General features: G+C 39.5%; 1 protein-coding gene across 8 annotated transcripts in view; it reads left to right on the plus strand.

Moving 5' to 3' along the window:
• Positions 1–19,474, plus strand: part of LOC104925371 (ecto-NOX disulfide-thiol exchanger 2) — a 167,427-nt gene that overhangs the window by 34,172 nt on the left and 113,781 nt on the right. For 5 of the 8 annotated variants that reach the window (XM_027281191.1, XM_027281184.1, XM_027281182.1 and 2 more), the window contains one exon: positions 3,940–4,029. The exons of 2 other annotated variants lie outside the window; for them this stretch is intronic. In XM_027281191.1, coding sequence (XP_027136992.1) covers positions 3,996–4,029 — 34 coding nt within the window. In that variant the 5' untranslated portion in view covers positions 3,940–3,995. Of the gene's footprint in view, positions 1–3,939; positions 4,030–12,645; positions 12,929–19,474 lie in introns of those variants that run through there. One more of the 8 variants, XM_027281229.1, reaches the window with a different exon arrangement.

The raw sequence follows: 19,474 nt of genomic DNA on the forward strand, positions 1-19,474 counted from the left end.
ATGTTGTGGCTACATTTTTATGATTTCCAGACAAATGTGAAAACCTCCAAGCCTTCTTTTTGTTGCCTCCTTGTGGGAGATGAGGTACTTCATCACAGAGATAAGCATGCCGACTGAGGGACAGCTACAGGAAAGAAAAGGTACACGAGAGCTGCTTGTGAAGTACCGATCACTTCTTGTGAAGTTCATATGATTAATCCAGCACTGCAAATTGTTGCAGAGGGCGATTTGGTTTGTGCCTTCCCAGGCTGCTCTTTCCCTGCTGTGGAGACAAAAGATGAATGGACCTATTGGGGCTATTATGGGGTATCTCCCTTCTCCATCACTATAGGGGCCGGTTGACTCTGATAATCCTCTCCTCACTGAGGGGATCCTCTAATCCCTACTCGACACCAGTGTCTGGCCTTGTGCATTCGTCAAAATGACTAATGGACTGAACTGTGTGCGAAAATACATATGAAAATACATACATACTTAAACAAGGCTAAACACATTGTCTGAATGATGAATATCTGGAGGAGGGGATGCATAAGAGACATCTAATGGCATTTTGAAGCAGTAAAACTGACATTGTTGCCCATTCACTCTATTGATTTACCAGTTAAACATGAGCAGACATCAATAACAATCGTGCAAACAATGCCTCTGAGATGTGTTTTTTGACTGAGAAATTAGAGCAAACTCTCAACAACGTGTATATCATTTTAAGCAGCTTGTGCTGAACCTTCTGTCTGGCTGATTGTTTGTACCTTCTTTCATTTTGACAAACAATTCAAGTTGCATTTCTTCTGCAAAGAAAATCTATTTTTTTCCCCCATTTTAAGTCTCTGAAAATGTGTCTGCATAAAACTCCCCAGCTTTTGAGCTCTTGAAGCTCGCACATCGGTCAGCGTGCTGGATCTGAATCACAATTTCAGAGACTGATTTCAAAGGCCACTGTCTCTTCCCAGCTTCTCTGCTTCATTCATAATCATTAGTGTACAGATTTCCTCAAGTTAGCCACTTTAGCCTTTTCCTAACTATAGGAGAGTATTTTACAGATAAGTGTGTCGAAGTGAAAAATGTTGGTAATAACAAATATGATGGGGAATGTGGGTGCCTCAGGAGTGATGAATGCCATTTGTTGGTGTGCGCGTAAAGGATTTAAAAAAATGGATTTTCTTTCATCCCTCCCATTATTTTATTCCCCCAAATTAAAATAACTCATTATTCTTCTGAAGTTTAGGCTAATGCTATTCTGATAGTGAATAAGTAGCCTATTTTTCCATCCTCACAGTGGGAGTACGTGCATTTTTCCATTGGCTTTGATGTTTGCTCGTGGTTTCCATTACTGTGTGTGAATGGTCTGCTCACATTTTGAGATATTTAACCGTTTCTCAGTGTAACACCACCTATAGGTCCAAGTTCCTCTCAGTGCGAGGGCAGATCATACTTTTTTCAGTCATTCTGGTGTTATGAATACTGTGCAGTAATGTCTACAGACAGTACAGTAACAATATAGGACGTCTGATCGTTTCTGCGTTTGCTTGGCTTCCATACAGCATCTGACCTTTTAGTTTGGCACACAGTACTTCCTGCCTCTGGATCTTAACTGTTAAGTATTTAACACTCATATTTTGTAGACTTATTCTGTACTCAGTGGTAGTTTTTAGGATTTGTTGGTCAGGAACCAGCGCTCTCTTCATTTAATTGGTGACTTTTTATTACTAGTCTTGGGTCATTGCTCTCTTTGCCGTTTTGGATTTTGCTAACAAGCCATTATGTGAAAAACAAAGGCTGCAGACCATATTGCATTAAAAAGGGTATCTGATATATTTTAAAAGGGGGGTTAGTTATGGAAATATGATGTTTTGTTCTTTTTTTCAGATAGCAATTTTTTGAAAATATTCATGCTCTGAGAATCCATATCAGACCACAAGCCACGCTTTCTCTTTTTCCCCATTCCCCCAAGCATTTCTTTATTTCAGCCTGCATTGTTTTCTATATTGAAACCATGTGACAAAAAAGAACCCATTGTGCATTCACTAGGTCTGTGTTCCCTAGATTAATCTAATGCTTATAATGACATTGTCTCGACTGAATCATATTAGGAGGTCGACAGTATTGATAAGGACACCTTAGATTACACTATAGACAAATAAAAAGTGGGTCAGAGAATGGATATTTTCAAAAATGCTCCGCCTGTTGAAACCTGGGAAGAACTTTGGACTCGCCTTTTGTTGTGTTCTATTGTTTGCATCCATCATAACAACTCAGTAACTGTAATAAACATTTCTGTTGCTGTGTAGCAACAGAACACGGCAGCAGGGTTGCTGTTGCTCAAGAAGGTGGTGTTTTAACAGACTTCAGATATGTATGCTAATGTGATGCTGATGGAAGTGCAAATTTGTTGAGTTAATCATTGTGACTTTTAGAAAGTAGCTTGCTAACGTGTTATAAAACAGATATTACTGGTAAAAAGGTTGTTAGCTCTCCTCGTGTCACCAACCACCCGCTGAGCTCATTGTTGGTTTCAGCACATTTAGCTTCACAAACAGACAGAAACGAAATAAAATAAAATACAAGAAAACTGGAATCATTCATTGTTCATGATGCTCTCCACTAAAAGTGCTTTCATCTGCAGCACGTCACTCTCATGTATCCATAGCTCTGCTCTCACTCTCTGGCATCTTCCCTCTGACAGCCTTATATTATGCTTACCTCGTCCTCTTGAGTCTATAACCACACTGCCAACAATATGGAGAGAGCAGGTTGCAGTATAACAGTTACGAGAACATGTTTGAACGTTGAGACTTATGAATTATGTTCATATACTTTACTACTACTTTGCATAAGTATTTCTGAAGGGAGTCACAATAGCACTCGGATTGTGTTTTATCAGCATAGTGACAGAATATTTACGTCGAACGCGTCTGTAAATTCGCTGTACGCTGGGAGCGGCTCATTCATTGTATGGGTTATAAAAGAGCAGCTTGCAGAGACGTACATGCATGGTTTCTTGTAAAGATGTCATGAAGATGATATTGTGACGTGCTTGTCATATACAATATGTGTCAAAATGCACTGTCAGGCAGTGATAAGTGATCTTATCAATGTCTGACATGCAAGGAAAAGTATAACAGAACTGAGATATGTTGACAGATGGGCCCTACTTTATGTGACACCTACAGTATGTGTTCATGTTTTTATGAGATGTATGTATTGTATTGGTCTATCACAGCTGTCCAAAACGTTAAAATATTGAATTTGCCAAAGGTATTCTCACGTTTAGATTGGATTGGATGGAATGTTTGGCATTTTCAAAGGTAAAATCCCAAGAATACAGAATGAATGCCCTGCTTGTGCGTTCCTTCAATAGGAATTCAGCGGCTGCTGTCAGTAGAGAGGAGCAAGGTTTGGGGACCACTGTGACCTTCACAGTGGCCTGAGAGTGTGTTGGCATGGCATGACTGATGCAGATTATCATAGCTGGAGAAAGCCAATTACTCTGGTCATCACGGCACCCTCAGGGTACCTCTTGGTGGAATGAAATGCATTACAAAATTCTCTGTGCATCGTTCTGGCAGCGTTTTGTATTTCCTCTACGCTGCTGATCCCCCCAGTTTGAGTGTTAATAGCGCAGTCAATGGGACCCTCCTGCGCCTCTGAGCCCTCTCTGGCTCCGATGAGCTTCTGCTCCACAAAGCAGGGAGGTCGTGCCTCTTGGAGAAGGGGATGAATTACATTCTCCTCTGTTTGTCTTCTCTCTTTATTCAAGACAAAGCCCTTTTATTATGGCCCCTCTTAACCGCTCTCAGTCAATGTCCTTGAAGGGCTACGAAATAAAAAAAAAGTGGGATTCCACAGTTGTGGCGAAACAGACTCTTCTGTGGCGTTTTCTTTACGAGCAGAACAAACAGAGACTGATTGCTTAATTGTTGATTTTATTTTCCAAAACAGATCTGCTACAAGACCAGACAATCTGAGAACACAGACGATGGCGCTGCATCTCTAGGATGTTCAAAGAATTTAAATCAAGCCGAGTCACAGGTAAGAGGCCTAAGTATGTGTTGGCGCTAACAAATACTGAGGCTTTACATCACAAAGAGGATTTGCTGGTCAAATATTTATTTCACAAACAAACTAAATTTCCAGTACACCTTTGAAAGGTCTTATTTTGTATCTGTCTCAGAAAATCCTGTTAATTGTTACTTCTGAAAGTGCCTCACTCTTTCCTGGATTTCAAATGTTCTCCTTTAATCGTGTTTATTTTTGCCAAGCTCACTTTGGTTTCTATCTATGAAGACATCAAAATCTGCCACATCCTCTCGGTTAGTATCTCATTCAACCTCACATATGTGACTCCTACAGGACTATGACATGGAGAGCAGTGACACACAAAACCACACAAAAGTGACTTCCTACAAATTTTACGTGAATATTTGTGAACTTCCACATTCAGTCAATATTCCCAGCACAATCATGTCACGGAAGCCATGCCTGAGAAGTGTTCTCGCACTGTACAGTATATCTTGTTGCCGCCTGTGTGAAATTGTGTGAAAACACACATGCTAGGTAGTTATTAGCCACCGGAAACAACAGTTACTGTCATCAAACTGGATGCTTCAGTCTTGTTAAGCCATTAAATTCTGAAGGCACAGGGTAATTTGCTGGCTGTCGAAACTGTATCTCCAGTAAACAGTAAGACACAAAAGTGCTTTTATTTATTTCAAAAATGAAAAATGAAAAACTCCTTTTGAGCAGTGAGAGATGTTTAACCTACTTACACTTAAGTTTGCTAAAGGTAAGATAAGATAAAACTTTATTCATCCCAAAGGAATTTCTGTGCTAGCATTAGTTACATCATGATTACATCATGATCATTGGCAGTGGGTCTGGCTGATTCTAGCCAGAGCACTTACAGAAACCATTTTTTCTATTTTTAGTGCGTAGTCCAGACAGAGATTGAGGTGTACTTTACTTCAACCAGCATGCACTGCTGCAGACTTTAAACCTCAACAATGATTAGTTTGTTCTTTAATTGCTCAGGTGTACTTAATGAATGCATATTATTGATCAGGAAACAAAATAACTGCATTGACTGTTTAAGATGTTTTCCATGACACCTTATCCTCTTATTTCAAGTATGTATACACTTTTTTTAGCCATGCTTGCAGCATTGGTATAAGGATGGCAATGTCGGTCTGTTGGAGGTCGGTTGATTCAGCACCCCAGTTCCAGAGTGAAATATCTCAACAACTACTGGATGGATTGCCATGATACAGACATTCATTTCCCATTTGGTACTCTAATGCTACCCTCAGGATGAGTAACGTGTGATCTCCTGACTTGTCATCTAGTCAATCATCAATCAAAAAATCTGTCCAAAACTTTGGTTTATGAGCAAGTAGCTGCAAAACTACTTCCTGTCAGCCTTGGTTGTGCTTCCTTGGTTTGCGCTAATTAGCATGCTAACACCCTAATCTAAGGTGGTGAACATGATAAACATTAAGCCTGTTTTAACATCAACATGTTAGCAGTATCACTGTCAGCAGGTTAGCATGTCCTCATTAGTATTTAGCTCAAAGCATTGGCTTTTGGCTTTAACAAGGCATTTTGCCTTTTCACTGCATATAACTGATGCAATAAGTGCACCATGCTGGAAAACGGGATAATAGCACTCATTAAATGGACAATTAGCTGTTAGATTATCACATTTAGAGAAACTGCAATGCATGGACTGTTCAATATGCATTACATTAGACATGGCATTGCTATGTCTCTGCGAGCTGTTATTTAAAAAAAAAGCAAAAAACAATGGGATCCTACAGTACATCTGTCTGAGAAAAGAAATTGAAGCGAGTAAGAAACTGACAGATTGCTTAAGAGAGAGGAAGGAGAGGGGGAATGAAAAGCGCCTTTCTTGCTGGGCTTTGGCCGATGAGTGTGTCCTTTCCCATTACTCTCACACAGCGCAATATGCAGGTCAGTCAGGTGATAATGAATGCTCTGTCTGATACTTGGCCTTTCTCCCTCCCCCCCTGCTCGTCTGGTCTGCTCTCTCCGTTGTATCTCTCTTCCTTCACCCTTATACACCACAGAATTTTCTACACTATCTAGTATATTTAGCCTTCAGCAGGTTTAATTATCTAGCAATCTCTTCTTTCCCTGTTCATGTTGGGCAGTTTAAAGGTGTGAGACAATGAAGATGTCAAATTTTTCTGTCTCTTTCATCATTCATTAATTAAACACTGACTTAAGGCCAAAATCTATTCACCGTGTAACCCAATTTTGTCAGGTTTGTATGAACAAAAAGAAAAGACAATTTTCATTAGATCATTTACTTTAGGATTGGATGAACTAATCAAATTCTATGCACACCAGCCCCCACTGCACGGCCGTCTGCAGTATGAGGAGATGTAATAATGCATTCAGCCAACATTTTGCTAAAATACTGGTACTGGGTTCAAGGTTTGATATGGTGACTAGTAGACAATGAAATATGAATGAAATCAATTATGACGGAAAAAATTCTCCAAATTTTGAGGGAAAAACAAGAAATTAAATGTGAATCAAATGCAAATATTCAAGCTGTTTGCTGCTATTTTAATGGTATTTCAAATTGGAAAAGGACCAGTTTTTGGGCCTGGAGTCAGAGTTGGTAGATGAACTATCATACTGAGTGAATATTTAGAGAAAAGATGGAAAGAGATGGATGTACACTAATGATGCTAAACTTTCTAGGAGATGTACAGTAGCTGTATGTGCAAAGAGTAGTTTATGATTGAAATACTTCTTGTCTGGCAATTAAATTAAAGCTTCCATCCATAAAAACATAAATGCAAATATGAGATATAAAAAATGGCACACCCAGTATTGGAATGATGAAGCAGTGTTTTGAGCAAAAATACAGAATCAACAAAAAATATCTCTCCTCTCTTGAACACAGTCAAATATTTGGAATTGACTATTTTGGCATCTTCTTGACCCATATTTACAGTCAGCAAACATTTGGTATTCAGAATGAATACATACATATTATGAATGAATATTTCACTGTTTCAGACATCAGAAGAGGGATGACCAGTGCTATGACTAATACTGGGCAAAAAAAAGAGAATGATAACATTATTTGACATTTTCTCTTTTTTAAACAAGCATTCTGAACTGTTTTTCAAATTCCAAAAGTTCTCCAAAGTTTCTTTATTCTGCAGCCAGATTTCTTTGTTTGACCTCTCAGGTGGGGGCTAGAAATCTTGATGCCAGTGTGAAGCTGACGGCACATTTGGTGCCAGGAATCCCAACCAGCTTGGGGCACAGCACAGCTGCCAAAATGCACCACGGTGCCCACTTGCTCTCATAAAGTGCTTTTGCTTGTACAAGAGGACTTGCAGCATTTTAATGCAGTGTGATAATGTTGTAGAACAAACAAACATGATTTGTCATCACCTATTCTTGCAGGCTATATTGGTGGCAATGCATGAGTGGTGTTTGAGTCAAGTGATTCTCTGGCTGTGAATGATGGCAGGGCAGCGAATGCTGTTAACAACATTCCGACAATGCAGAGAGGTTAACAGTTGTTTTGGCCTCTGTTTGAGACCCATTTCCATCAATATTCATGCTGAGGGAAAATTCTCTAGTTATAGTCCTGGCCTGTTAATCCGCTTTCCAGAACAGATGTTGCCATCACCAAGGCACACATTGTACAGTACCTCCCTCCTCTCACATCATCATGAAAACTATAACATCTTTCTGCATCTCGAAAAACACATTGGATCCAGTTACTTCTTATGGTGCCTTGTTACTCCTCCACAACTCATTAAATTCATCCAAGTAGGAATACACCAGTACGTGAACTGGGACACTGTGAGGCTCACTTAATGAGGTGTGACTTAAGCTGGGGAGTCACCTCAACCTTTCCTGTCCAGATGATCATCTGCTAACCATCAGTCAGGGGGCAGGGGTGTGAGGTAAGGAGGGAGGAGAAGAAGAAGGCACAGGTAATTAGAAGGGGAAGGATTAAGGAAGATGGAGGTCAAAGATAACTAGAAAGAACTCAAAAGACAGAGATGTACCCCATCCTCAAGACACATTTCTGTGTTAGCGGTCCTCCATAGAGGGCAGTGAAGTTAATGACATTTTTCACTCATGTCTTGGCTGCAAACACACCATTCATTGATCTCCAAATGGAAGACACCAAATACCACTGCAGTCACTTTAAACTGATAGGCTTTCCGCTGAGAAGAACCTTTTTAAATATCATCCTCTCTGCCTCTCTGAAGGGCTTGTGAAGCAGCTACCTAAACCCTGTTGTTTGAATAGAAAGGGCAGATTGATACAGGATGGTTGCACTTTTACCAACGTGAAAACGGAAGTGTCTGTGATTCAGCAAATTGCTCGTTAGAGTCAGACAAATAGTGTCAACATCTCACAGGACAAATGGTTATGAATGTTGTGTAGTGAGAAGGGAAAGAAATGCTAGTTAAGGAGAAGGCTATGCCTCTCAAAGCCCTTGTTAGAATTTTACTATGATAGTTGTCAATGAGGCCCAGCTTCCAATTTAATATGCAGTAATTGAATTTGAATAATTCATTAAATAAGAGATTCCCCTGTTAACTAAACATGTATATTGAACAGGAGATTAGATCTAACTGGGTCGACCGTTCTATACATTTCTACTTTAATATATAAAACTGAGATGAGCTTGACATAGATGTTAATAATTTATGGAACAGCGATGTCTGTTTTTGAAGAAATGCTGGAAATCTTTCAGCCAAAATTACTTATTACCTCAGATTCAAGTCAGGCAGTTCATTTGACTAAAGAGGACTGTAATGTCACCAAACACACACATTCTCATACAAAACCATGAAAGCAAACGAAGGCCTCTTTCATCTGCTGAGGCACAGAGTCAAATTAGTGTTTGATTTGAATGTTTTGCTACACTAAGCAGGCCACAGAAAGAACATCATTGTTAAAAAAAAAAATCAAGACATCAGACAAACATCATTCCCTAGGGACACTGAAATTGAATAAGAGCATGCACTGGCTGTTACTCATTACTACTGACTGACAAGGGTAATTGAATTCTGCCTCGAAAAAAAAATTCTGTTTATTTATGGCAAGTCCTTTCTAGTGAAAATGTGGACAGTGAAAAGCCAGCTGTCAATTGGTTGGTTGGTTGCTTTGTGTTTTATATAAATATATATTTATATGTCCCTAAATACAGATGATAAATAATATTGTTTTTGTCTGCTGATGTGCAACTCCTCTTTGAAAGTGTGGGCGTGTATGTGCTGTATGTATTTTTTTTTTTAACCAACCTACTTCACAGAGCATGTGAAGCTGTGACTATAAGCTTGTCCATCCAATAATTTTCAAAGGCTAGGCTGCAGTCCAAATGTTAGAGGAAAACAGTTCTCCATATTATTGTGTCATGTTACTGAAGTCTTTCCAAGTATACTCATTGTGCTGAATAATATATTTTGAGCTTTTGGATTAGTTGCCTAAAAAAACAAACAAAAAAAAACTTTGTCTTGACAAGAATTTTGTCTTGATTAGTCTTCAGGACAGTCTTTTTCATTTTGAAAGTGGGATTTATATAAAAACTTTGCAAGTGCTATGAATATAATAAGTCTGCATTAATAAGAAATCAGTCAGAAGAGACAAAGATGTTCTTTTGCAGTTGTTTTCGAGCTGCCTGACAGTTTAGATTCTTGTTAATTGTCTGTGGGGGGAAGTTGTCAGCTTATATAATCTTTTTTTAAGTCTACTTTTCATATTGAAGATGAATCTCGTTATATTATGTGTATCCTAATCATTCTACATTAATGGCTGACTGTCAATATACAGTTTTTATTTTCAGGAAATAACAGTGCATAATGAGCTAACACTGTTTCCCAAAGAAGAAACCTGCTTTATTTCTCAGCTGTCACTGTAGGTACTGTCAATCTATGAAAGACACCATGTTTTAAGTTACTGTTATAACTGTACTGTGCTTGTCATAGTGTTCTTTGGACGGTGGACCAGAAGTTTGCGAGTTTTTGAAAAAGGGAGTGACATTCTGGCCTTATACTAATACTAATACTTCTGTTTACCTTTGAAATCATTTTGTGATCACAGTGGAAACTTCTCAGTGGTGCAGAGGAGAAAACAATTTGATCCAGCAGATAGTTTCTAAGCATGTCCAAACCCTTTGGCCTGAACTGTGCGACCTCGGTTTTATCTTGTAGATATGTATGTGTATACCTTCATGAAGGTTACATTATATTTATATTGTTTCTGCTGAAACAGTTCCAGAGGAGTGGTGATTAAACGTTTGGATTGTGGTTCAGAATTCATTCTTGACCTTGAAATCCTTAACAAAACTCTATGTTTCATCCACCTGTTTTTATTCAGTTTTTCAATCAAAACATTACAAAAAGATTCATGCTTTGCTGACATGGAGAAGTTGGTGTATCTAAGCAAAATGCAAGAAAGTGCAGTAGACATGTATGAATCATGACATAGGTGAAGCATGTGACTTGACCGTCCACTGATGCTTCTGCTCCACTGAAAAGACTAAAAATAGCAGCAGATGAAAACTCTGTGTGGACCAATGGAAACTGTAACCTTCCTTAAATTAATACATGACAGCAATATGCAAATATGGCAGCTTGGTCAAACATGGCCCTATGCTTCAAACTATGACGCCATAGTGTCAATTCCTGAGGTGCTCGTCAGGTGCAATGTTTTGATGTGCCATTGAAATCAGGTGACGTAGTATAGAAAACCAGAAAGTCAGCATATGGAGGACTTTGACCGGAGACTGCTGTTTGTGTCTAATGTGAGACCAAAACTTAACTATGATTTCTGTTGAACTTAAGTTTCACAAGTTCTATTCCATATTTATTTTAACGCAAACCAAGTAGTTCTTTGTTCCTAAACATAACCAAGCTGCGATCATTTCAACTCACAAAATGGCAAATGTTTCACAGCAAATTTCTTGACCCACAGATTGCATGTTTACTATTGCAAATTTGACCAGATGTTGCATGTCAGTTGTTGCTAACTTGACAGCAGATTCTGCATGTGCAAAACCGACACTCCAGGGCTACATACAGGGTTCCAGTTTAAAGCAGTGGGTCACTTTGATGACGTTGGCAGTGAGAATGTGTTGTAGATGACACAGACATCAGTGCTATAGATGTTTTCCACTGTTTGAGGATTTACTGACACTCTTTTAATTACATTGTCTCCTCCAATCCCATCCCAAAGTCCATCTAGTCACTATGCTATAGCCCTCAAATGCATCACATGGTCCTCATCAGTCATTCTAGAGGCTGAATTTTGTGCTGCTGTTGATTGTGTTGCATTGCACTGAGAGGCATTTTAATATGTCTGTCTTCTGAGGGCAGATTAAATATTAGAAAGACATCTCAGTGTTTGATACCTGAATCAATACCTCTCTAAAAACTGAACATTACAATATTCCGAAATGTCAGATTCATTACAGGACTGCTGTATTGGACTGTATTAGTTGTAGCCAGATGTCTTAAATAAACTGGCTGCTAATCCATGTATACTGACCTGTTAATGCGAACAGCCATCCAGGAAAATGGTTTCATTTCCTCATGGAAAAGTATCCCTTGAAATCCAATGCTCCTAAAATGAACACACTGCTTCTATCAACTTAAACTTTGTTGACATGCCGTCGCTATTAAAAGCTGGACTGAATATTAACATTGAACAGGTTATTGAACAGTGTCTCCTCCAGACTTTATGAGCTCAAGGAATAAATGACTCAGCTGACCGCAGCAGTGATACATTAGATATTATTCTCACTTCTTTTTTTTCTCTCTCATGTCTCTGTACACAGCTTGCGTCTAATTATGGAAGCATAATAGTGTTTGCTCTGCTGTTTTCCTTGTGTAATTAATCTTTTGGCTGCATGTTGATCAAACTAAAACAGTTCTCACAGTCTCAGAAGCCTCCATCATTTTTTAAAACAGATTTATCGTTGACAGTGTAAGCACAAGATGATGAAACATACTACAGAGATGAAGGCATTTTCAAGTGGGCAAACAAATACTGGACAGGCGGTCTATGTCTTACTATGGTTATTCACTTGAGTCCATCTTCAAGAGAGACTACTGCAGCTGAGTGTTTTGTAATGAATACCTTAATCGCATTGAACAACTTGGACAAGCTGTATTTATCTGCAAACACAGTGTGTATGTTGAACCTCTGGGATGACTGTCATCGCAGTCTGCATGTTAAGCATGGGTATAGAAATGATAATGCATGCTTCTCCTCCTCCAACTGGCAAACAGCAGAATGACACCTTCTTAAAAGCACAACTGTCAAAAGTTTTTGGATAAATCGCCTCGTTTTTTTGTGGCATTTATCGCTTGGCTGCACCTCGGGAGATGTCATAAAAATAAAATAAAAGAGCATTGTTTTTTTTTTTGTAAGAGTTTATTTGGCATCCATCTGATGAGTGGATAGCTGGTAGATTTCGCACGCCCGTAGCTCTCCGAAAAAAACAAAAACAAAAAAAAACGCCATCCTCTGTTGACAGTGAGTTCGCCTTCACAGCAGACTTGACAGAGACTAAAGAGCGGTTTGTTTCTGGCCGTGACTGCAGCCCCCCTCCCTGAACAGTTCGCCTGGCGCGCCGCATGTAGCCGAAGCGAAGTCGTCTTTTCGAGCCGGGCACGTCGTCGTGAGGGCGGGCGCGCCTGCCGTAGCTAAAAGGTCCCGCTTCGACTGGCTGCTCTCATTGCAGTCCAGTCTGCTGAGCGGAGCGGACTGACTGAGGGACAAGCTCCGTCTCCATTCAAGGATTTCTTTTCTTTTCTTTCTTTTCTTTTTTTTAATTTTTTACTTACGTACACTTCGTCCTACAGCACAGGACCGACAAGAATCGCACCTCGCCTCGTGTGGACAATGTTTCTCTTGCAGTACACAGGTACAAGTTTTTTTTTATTTTTATTTTTATTTATTATTATTTATCCTGCTCTCCTCTCCTTCCTTCACACGGTCTCTCCTGTCGCTTACACTGACAGCGGAGATGTGTTTTTTTTTGTAATGGTCCACACCACGCACCGACTGTCTTATCTCGTACTTGTGCCGCTGCAGTTGTGTGGCGTTTGGACACAATTTATCGCTCACCTCTCCACGTTGTTGGATACAAGTTGAAACAGAGAGAGATTTTTCTGCTGTGTTTAGTGCGTAATTGTCGGGCGTATACCAGCTGTTGAGACCGCATTAGAAGAGCTGTGCTGCCTCTCTTCAGTGTGGTCGCGGTGTCTTCCCCCCCCTCCTCTCTTTCTCTCTCTCGTATGGCTCAGCATTTGATGTATAATGTGCTTTATGATGATACGCGATCAACAATAATTGCCTTTTACGCATTTAACACTTGCATATCAGTACAATAGACACGGGCTGTCCATGGATGAAGTTTTCTGGATAGATTTACGCCGCATCACTGCTGCTGAAATGCATCTTTTTTTTCACAATCCGGTGTATTTCATATTTGACCAGCATAATCGAGCGTGGTGATCCCACAGCACAGTCGATAGGCCAATCATGATGCATATAGATATAAGTTGTATGCTTTCTTTGCCACGATGTCCAACTAGCCTATTAAGATTTCTGTGTCATTTAGTCCCGAATCACCACAACGCATAAATAGCTCGATTCAAATGGGACATTTTCTCTGGGCTCACAGGATCTAATTAAACAAGGATGCTGTGTGAACCTAACTTGCTTACTCTGCTTTATTCTGGCACTCTGTTCACCAGCTTCCTCTGTTTATAGTCATGGCAAATTTACCTCAGATGTCCCACAGCTTCTTTTTTTCTTCTTCTGCATGTTCAGAGCCTAATTGCTACTTTCCTGTGTAGCTCATAAAAAGCAATGACTTGTCAAAGATTAGTCTCATGGCATTAATTTGACGTTTGCCAACGCTGTGAGTATATTGACTGAAAAAAGAAAATACACAGCAATCAGTTTTTCGGATCCCCCCACCACACATGGTAGGAATTTTACAAAGCTGTATATTTCTTATGTACTTTTTTAAACACTTTAACACTGTGAGGTTTCACTCATTTTGTAATGAAGCATGTAGTTAAAGTATTAGTTGCTCAGTGCAGTAATTAGAATAATTTCACAGTGCATAATTAATCACTCCGAATTCAAAATCTACCATGTAATCTGATAAAATGTGTAGTTAAGGATAGAAATCGCATTATAACTTGGAAAAACTTAAAGTTATTGACTTGAAAATCTGTTTTTTGTTCTTTTCTGATTGGAAGGTTTTCGTTTCTCTTTTATGCCGTTGTTTATCTTGTGCAGACGGAACGGATCAGTTCCCTTCTCCTCTATTTCCTTCAATTCCAGAGGCACAAACATGCTTTGAATCAAATGGAGTGAAAGGGGGTCGAGTGCCTCTCTATGACCAGTGGGAGAGAAAAGGTCCATCAGCCCTTGTGACAGCCATTTACCTCCGCACTGTGCCGGTCCTCTCTGATCAATTGACAGAGCATCTTTAGATTGCCTTTAATGGTGCGAGAGGGGGGGGCAGCACTTTGCTTAGATCTGTCCGAGGGGAGAGATTTAAAGGTTTGTACACAGAGTACTTGAGTAGGAGCTTAAATATTTCATCTCTCTCTCTCTTTGGCATAGGATGGTAGTGCTGCAGAACAAATTAAAACTGAATACAAAGTGTACTACTGTACAATATCTGGAGATTTGAAAGCTTTGGAAACTCTCAAATTTTAATTGGTTGCTGCATGACAATTTCAGGTTACTAAGTGGGATTCTGCAGGAGCTGTCAAGTGAAAAAAACAAAAGTGACAAAGATAAAAGTAAAAGTAAAAACACAAATTGAAAATATGAGTCATAGATGACCTAAAATGGTCAGATTTAGTGAAATTAGCTACCTTAATCGGAGCCTCTTCTTAGGGGAAATATATTTGTGATACAGATAGTCAGAACAGGCAGTGGGAGATTCTGTCATACTGAAAACAGTCCTGCTTATTTGGTCATTTAAAAAATATAGTCCAATACAGGACAATCAAACACTTACAATGCATAAGTTGCTGCCCTGACAGTGTGTTGTAACTGTAAAGCCTGCAAGATAAAACCCAAATCTTTTGTGTTTATTATAATTGAGACTAAAGCCATATTGAACACACATTCTCAGACCTGCTAGATTAAATTAACATAATAACAAGCGAGTGAGCGCCATACTTAAGGCTGAATGTAATGCAAGTTAAGTCTCAGGACCGGAAAAAATAAATGTGCCAAGTGAATGTAGAACAGCTCATTTATTCGTCTTTGTGTTACAATGACAATTACAAGCACTTCACCTGGAAAGAAAAAGCAGTCTGTTTCTTGTTCATGCCTTTGATGAACTCCCAGAGCTATTTAGCCTGCCCATCTGTATTCTGCCCTGCTGCTGTCACCTGACTGCTCAAAGCTGAACCAACAGACGGACAAGCTCTTTAGCTAACTGTCATGGCGAGTTTTGCACATAAACCCAAAAGTGTGAATTCCACGTGTAAAGCTTTTGCAGTGTGTTTGGTTGTCTGTTAGCTCAGGGTAGTGCCACGCATACTAACACCCTTGATATGACAAACACAAAAGAGAAACAGAAGCTCGAAGAGATTCCCCTGTCGGGGAGGATTTTTAGGAGAGTTTCAGATTGTAGCAGCACTGAACTATGACTAGAGTACAGGACAGAAATTGGTCGACAACATTGTTCTAGTCTAGTCTCATACCTTTTGGAAATAGGTACCTCAGACATGCTAACTCATTTGTAACATCATCTGTTTCTGTGAGCTGGACGTAGGCTACAACAGACCTGGTGCAAGTCTGTCTCCTACAGTGATCAAGCAGTTTCTCACTGCATTCTGATCAGACCAAAAGAATACATTTCTTGCAGCAGACGTATACACCAAATGAACACTGCTGCAAAGACACCTGTCAAAAATCAAATGCATAAATGTAAAGATTGCAGTGAAATACACTGAAATGCACTTTTATTTTCACTTAGTCTGAAGACATGTCAATATATCCTCTTTCAAAGTAGAAATTAAGATAGATAAAGACATAGAATTACCCTTCAGGTTGATGTTAATCTATTGATGTCATGAATATTGCATTATGTGTTCAGTGCAGTCCAGTCTACTTTAAAGCTGCTGTTTATGGATCGTGAAATCCCATGACCTTTGCACCGAACAGATGCAAGTCTTTGGTGAAATGTCATACTTTCTCACAACATGATGTCCCTTGATTCGTCTACTACTGTTCCATAGTGGGTACCACAGTTAGATCTGAATGTTCTTATATCTATTTGTAAATGCAGTCATGTTGTGTGGCTTATGAAATTGTGATAAACCCGACTATGCCCTGCCTTCAGTTTGAATTTAGGGTGATGGTGTTGCATGTATGTAAAGACAGAAATAAAGTTCTGGTGAAAGAATAACCGTCATTCACAGAATCATGTTTCTATATATGAGGTTTACGACCACGATTTGTTTATTAATATAAGCTGTCTGAGGGTTGACAATTTATTGCCAATACAGCTGCAACCCACCAGAAGCTTTATGTTTCTCCACCACTCTCATTTACTTTGAGATCATCTACTTCTCATCAAATGATCATCTTTTTTTTAAAAGATATTTTTTGGCCTTTTCTTATTTTATTTCGAGTTGTTTTTTTTTTTTTAATTTTTTTTATTGGGTTTTCAAAAAACTAGTGAGAAAGACAAAACAGTTGAAAGACACAGTTGCATGAATGCCATACATGGATACAATCTCCAAACATATGTCCCAGAGTGGCAGGGGCCTGATGGCATCTGATGCAGTTTGGCTCTGAGCTGGGGTATATCTGAGCTAGTCTGACTCCAGAGGTACAGGCAGTTCAGTATTAAATTGAACCAATCCGTGCCTAACACAAAGTGAGGATGTGTGTATTCTTTTGATAGCTCTTTGCCAGGTTTCCTCAGAAAGCTCCATGCCCAAGTCTTAACCCCACCGTTCTTTCAGATGGTGGAGAGAATAATCTTCCATCCTGGATAATACTATATAACAACTTTTTGGCCTTTTCAAGCTTTATTTTGATAGAGACAGCTGAAGACTGACAGGAATGTGGGGAGCGAGAGATAGGGAACGACATGCAGCAAAGGGCCACAGGTCGGATTTGAACCCTGGGCCGCTGCTGAGCCTTCGTACATGGAAACTCGACACCCTTTTTTTCATTGTTTTTTGACAAACAGTTAAAGTTGGTGTGGTATATTACACTCCATGCAAAGGAAAACGCCCTCAGTGATCCATATTCATAGACAGCACTATGAAAAACACAATTTTAGTCCTCAACTCTCCATCATAAAGTGTCCATCCATCACAGATGCTCCACAAAGGTCCTGATGTGGAAACTGTGTACTGTCTTCATCACATTACTTTTTACGAGGCTGCTTTTGTCAAGTCACCCCCCTTCATGTTGTACTATCAGTGCAGCACACCATCTGTTGGGCTGATGTCTAAGGGAGATCTAGTTAAGCTAACATGAACGTTATTTAGTTGCTATCATATTTGGGCTAACGTCCACACAGTCTTTGAGTGACCCTCATTATCACAACATTAATTTAGTCCTACACCGGCGCAGTCTATGTGAATACAATGCTAACCACGTTTGCCACTCACATAGAGTTTAACAGGCTGCAAAATATACAGTAAATCAGTAAATCAGCATAGAATGGGGCAACACTTACAGATTCCAAGTTTACAGTTAGATCACAGGCATTCGGTTCCAATCTATCCGTGAGCTGGCCCTGCTTGAGAAACCTATATTTACTCACAACCCCAAGCCCAAAACACTGACTGGGTTGTCTTATTTCACATTTTCCTGACTAGAAAGCACCCAAGACAGGAAAATGTAGGATAATGATTGTTGTTATTTATTCCTGTTTCTAATGCTCACATTTAAATGCCCTCCAGAAACACCATTTGACTTGGTCTAATTGTTCAGCTTTTGAATTACAGCAGCAGCATTAAAGTAAGGCTAAAATCTGTTCAGGTTGAAGAAAAGTATATAAGCTTGTGTGGAAGAACCCTCTGCGGATCAGCAGTGTTGGCGGCAGCAGCAGTGGTTCGACCTGCCATCTGCTATTGAGTAGCTAAGAGAGCTTGGCAGCCTGAAGACACCCAACTCAGGGGCTCCAACAATATCACTGACAGAGCTCTTCATTTCTAATCACTTTCATGATACGTAACCACACAGGGAACTTTGAAATTGGAGTTAAGGACTCTGCAACAGCATGTTTAGAAGCTACATGAAAGATGAAGTGAGCCATCAGCCTTATTCTGCATTTGCCATATATGAGCAGTATGTGAGACAGGATTGTGGCTGCAGTGCTGCTGTGTTAAACCCTGCTGACAGTCCCTTTGAGGAGGGGAGAATAGAGAAGCAGTTTGAAGAAGCTGGATTATGCGGTTCAATGGGGAGTTGCTGTACAACTTTTCTACATTTTTAGATCTACTCTTAAGAATATATAACGAAAACCCCAGTCCTCTTACTGGTCTCAGTGTTCTCCACAATTCACAGTCCCTCGTGTGGTAGAGTAGAAAAATAAACACCAGGAGCCATGTATTCTACATTTGACACTGAGAGATCATGTTGATTCACAAGAAGTTTTATTTTCTGCTTAATGATCGTAAACACCTGTTTCTCCCACACACACACCCACTTTACATCCAATTTTAAACACAAGTTCTCTCGGGCTGAATCGGTTCAGTGCCTTTGCACCAGCTAATTATAATGTTGTTCAAACCCAACATGGCTTGTGACTCACAATAATAAAACAATTTTGGATTTTTCTGAACTTTCGTTTCTTGGTCATTCTCTTGGTTATTTTGGCCTGCTTATAAAGGACTGCCAGAGGGATGTTCAGCTGACTATAATATACCAAGAAAAGCTGCAAATGATCACATTTAAGAATATAGGACAATCAGATGTTTGGTTCAACAATTGATTATCAAATTGTCAATGATCCCTTTTCTCTTTAATCGATTATTTATTTATTATTGATTCCCTTATAGCTATGGTAGGTTATCTTAAGTTCACAAGGCTGAAATTATTCATTGATGTTTGTTTCCTTTTAACGTGATTCATTTCAGACCCATCTTGTACTAACTCAAAGTGACTTGCCTGCCCTTGGTCTTGAGCATATTTTGCTATTTGCCTGCCAAGAGGTTATATTAGAAAAGTAGAGCAGTATAACTGTTGGATGAGTGACAAAACATATTTTATACCAAGCATCAAGTCCAGCCGCTTTTGACTTAAGTTTTATAGATATATGAGTTGGGTGACTGATAATCTTTGCAAACGTTTCGCCAGCCTCGGCGGTCATATTTGACAGGCTGTAAAACCTTTACAACTCATTATTCCGTCTAACCTGCAAGACGTTCTTATGTTTGCGTTTGAGTAATGAAGGAATCCACAGCTGTCA

This window comes from Larimichthys crocea, chromosome I, assembly GCF_000972845.2.
Source record: "Larimichthys crocea isolate SSNF chromosome I, L_crocea_2.0, whole genome shotgun sequence".
Lineage (NCBI taxonomy): Eukaryota > Metazoa > Chordata > Actinopteri > Sciaenidae > Larimichthys > Larimichthys crocea.